This window comes from Lactuca saligna, chromosome 8 (assembly GCF_052625555.1).
Source record: "Lactuca saligna cultivar CGN05327 chromosome 8, ASM5262555v1, whole genome shotgun sequence".
Taxonomy (NCBI): domain Eukaryota; kingdom Viridiplantae; phylum Streptophyta; class Magnoliopsida; order Asterales; family Asteraceae; genus Lactuca; species Lactuca saligna.
Window position 1 is genome coordinate 47,101,648 of NC_136424.1, and position 3,774 is coordinate 47,105,421.

The 3,774-nt window shown below is 40.4% G+C and overlaps 1 protein-coding gene and 1 long non-coding RNA gene across 2 annotated transcripts; both read right to left on the reverse strand.

The window, feature by feature from the left end:
• Positions 1-863: 863 nt before the first annotated feature.
• LOC145009596 (uncharacterized) lies at positions 864-1,307 on the reverse strand. Its single transcript, XM_078968262.1, has 2 exons — positions 1,268-1,307; positions 864-1,198 (listed from the first exon to the last, which is right to left on the reverse strand). Exons 1-2 carry the CDS (start codon positions 1,305-1,307, stop codon positions 864-866), a joined length of 375 nt encoding a protein of 124 aa, XP_078824388.1.
• Positions 1,308-1,937: 630 nt separating this feature from the next.
• On the reverse strand, positions 1,938-3,324 carry LOC145008257 (uncharacterized). Its single transcript, XR_013663329.1, has 3 exons — positions 3,146-3,324; positions 2,725-2,793; positions 1,938-2,113 (listed from the first exon to the last, which is right to left on the reverse strand). It is a non-coding gene; the product is annotated as an uncharacterized LOC145008257 (long non-coding RNA).
• Between the last annotated feature and the right edge of the window lie 450 nt (positions 3,325-3,774).

Genomic DNA, 3,774 nt, shown 5'->3' on the forward strand with positions numbered 1-3,774 from the left:
ATGAGCTAACCCTAGCCTCATCATTCCTTTAACTAGGGAACAACCCAGAATATTAAGGTATTTGGCATCAGGCGGTTGCCACGTCGTGGCCACATGCTACCACGCCATGGTAGCTAAATGAAACCTTAATAGACCAAGATATCATCAATAAATACAATGATAGACCGATCCAAAATCGACCTAAATATGTGGTTAATGAGGTCCATGAATGCGAGTGGGGCATTGGTAAGCCTAAAAGGCATCACTACGAACTCGTAATGGCCATAACGAGGTCTGAAAGCAGTCTTATAGACAACCTCATATCTGACTCTCATCTGATGGTTGCCTGAACGCAGATCGATCTTGGAGAACCAAGACACACCCTACAACTGGTCGAATAAATCATTAATCCTTAGAAGCGGATAATAGTTATTCACCGTTAGCTTGTTCAACTCCCAGTAATCAATGCACATCCTATGGGAACCGTCATTCTTCTTCATATATAAAATCGGCGCTCCCCATGGTGAAGTACCCGATCTGATATAACCCTTGTCTAACAGCTCATGCAACTATATAGACAATTTCTGCATCTCCAGTGGTACCAACCGATAAGGTGCCTTGGCTATCGGAGCCACCCCTATTACTAGATCAATACGAAACTCCACCTGCCTCTTTAGAGGCACTCTAGGCAAGTCTTCCGGGAATATGTCTGAATACTCTTGAACTACCAGTACATAGTAAATCGTCCTCTCTCTACCCATCCTAGTGTCCAATCCATAGACCATAAAACCTGAACAACCCAGTTGAAGACATCTCCTAGCTCTCACAGCTGAACAAAGATCCAGTCCGCACTGAGCACCCTCGCCATGAATAACTAGTTCTCCTCAACTTGGAGTTTGAACCCGCACGGACTGGTGACCACAATCAATCATTTCCCCATTAGGGATCAACCAATCCATCCCCACAATAACCTTGCTCTTGTGTAAAGGGATAGGAACCAAATCAATCTGGTACCTCTCTCGAAATAGATTAAGAGAGCAACCACGATGAGCCCCCGATACTCTCACTGAACGATCATCAGAAATCTCTACCTCCAACGGATAATCCAGCTCCCCAGGAGCATCACCAGATCTCTTACTGAGTGCATGAGATACAAACGGTTGGGTAGCACCCGAATAAAAAAGAACCAGAGCAAGCAATCCATTCACTAAGAACGTCCCTAAACATTACAACATGAAACACAAGCGTAAACAATAATGAAAGCGCATAGACAAATGGAAAAACATACCTGTAACCACGTTAGGAGTCGCACGCGCCTCCTCGGCCATCAATTGAAATTACCTACTCTTCACTATGGGGGTTTCTTGCTTTCCTTCCTGGCCATCAATGATCCTTAACATCGCCAGAGCGGGTTCCGTGACCGCTGATCTAGTCAAACTCAGGAAATTGGCCTTCTTATGGCCCCTCTGATTGCAATGAAAGCAAATCAAACATGAAACGTGGGTAGTGGTAGTGGCAGTGCAATCCCTGCTGAAGTGCTCCGTCTTTACGCACTTATAGCAACCCGAACCACCCGTTCTACAAATTCCATCATGAGTCTTGTTGCACTTGCCACAACAGCCCTGACCCTGCTGGTCCCTTGATCTAGAGTCAAAACCCTTGGGTTTTTTTTGCTAAAACCCCAGTCGTCTGCACCTGCTATGCTTTCCTCTTCACGATGTGCTCCAAAACAATTTACCGTCCTTGGGCCCTAGATATCATCTCATCCAATGGTGGACATGATAAAAATCTAACAAAATCCCTGATATCTTATCTCAGCATGTCATGGGACCGAGTTGTGACATCCCCAAAATCACGGCCAGAAAAGACCGGTTTGTTTATGCTTTGTTTAAAAATCAGAGTTACATTTTAAATGAAAGTGTTGCGGAATTTGTCCCAAAACAAAAATATGATAAAGATTTATCAAAAGCATTTCCATAGAAATGTATTTCATTAAAAGACTCGGGATGTCATGTTCGTACAGATCAAAAGCATAAACAGTACAATATAAGCCTTACTACATTATTTCATATCTACAGGCCTATATCCGTAATCCCTCGTCCAAAACATCACACCAATGCTCATGCGCCACTACCTGTAATACATAAAACTGAGTGGGTCAGGCTTGGGAGCCTGGTGAGCACATAGGGTTTTCAACCCACAATAAATAAGTTTATTAATTTCATCAATCAACAATAACCCGATTACCCATTCCCGTTATCTTCACTTTACGTCCCTAAACACCTATCATAAGGGACCTAGCCTAAGGATCAATATCGGGACGGACACTACTGCTAAGGGGATTCCTCAGCAATAAATGTCCTAAAGGCAACCATGTGGGGGATGGAGTACACCGGTGAACACATCGTTCACAAACACCTACAGGTTGCGAGCCTGCTAATGTTCCACTGGACTGTCTAGAAGAGTCCGTGGTCGTCATCCATACTCCGCTAGATGACAGAATCAACAACATCAACATTGAGGCCTCTCATCATTTTATCACACATCACCTATTGCATCTACCCATGTTTTACCCCAACATTTTCGTAGATATAAAATACATATACAATTTAAATCATTGAAAACATGTATAACAACGTTCATCTAGCATAGATAGCAAGTATTCAGATAATATGCACACATAGCACGTAATTTATATAAAATACTTCATATCTATGTGTAAGTTGAAAGTAACTATGCACTCACTTGTTAAGGTGATGATTCCAAAATCGGGCAGCGCTTGCTTCTAACGATTCTATTTTCATTCGACGAAACCTAGCATTATTATCGCTAAATTTTAGTCTAATATTTACCGTGACCAACTATTAGTCTTAGTATTATTATTATTATATAAGCGTTAAACAATATTTTCCAACCACTATGTACAGACAGGGGCCAGACATAAAACACCGGAGGGCAGGACCATTTTGGCATATAGCACTTCTGAAATCCAACAACCCTATGCGGCCCTTTAAACCAGATTCCCCGTACCGCGAGTAGTAAAAAAAAAATATTATAACGACACTTATATAAGTTATAATAATAGCTCAAATATTTATTATAAGTTCATAATAACAATACTAATTTTAAATATAAGCTATATTAAAATAAGGTAAGCATAACTTACTTACAAGGGGGTTTTAGCTAGGAGTCGGGCTCTGCAGGGGCAGAACTTCGTCGCTGAATCTTTCTAAGAAAGATTCGTGCAGCGCTTCAGCGCTCACCTTACTATACTAAGCTACAGAAAGAGAAGTCGAATCACGAGGGACCGAAATGCTCGGGGGATAAGGAGAGAAAGACTCTTGAATCAAGAGAATGGTGCAAGAAATATGAGAGCCCAAGGCTCTTATTTATACTAATTGAATTTTCAAAAACTACCCTCCATAATTACTTAATGACCTTTTAGTTATATAAACAACTAAACACCCCTCTATAATACTATTATAAATGGATTTAATGATATTTGTACTAAACTAATGTCGAAAGAACTCAACATTAGTCTTATAATGACCGCATCGTCGATACCTTTCTAATGATATATACATATGTATATATATGTGTACGTATACATGATTTATACTTTATTTTAATACGTAAATATGCTATTATAATTTGTAACTCGTTCATACGAACTCCGTTTTTGACGTTCTTTATATCCACGCGTAGGTGAAGACGTACTCTACAACTTTCGTTTAGACTCTGTCGGCTAATTTTGACTTTATTTTTAAAGTTATATTTTTAACAAGCCGGGACATG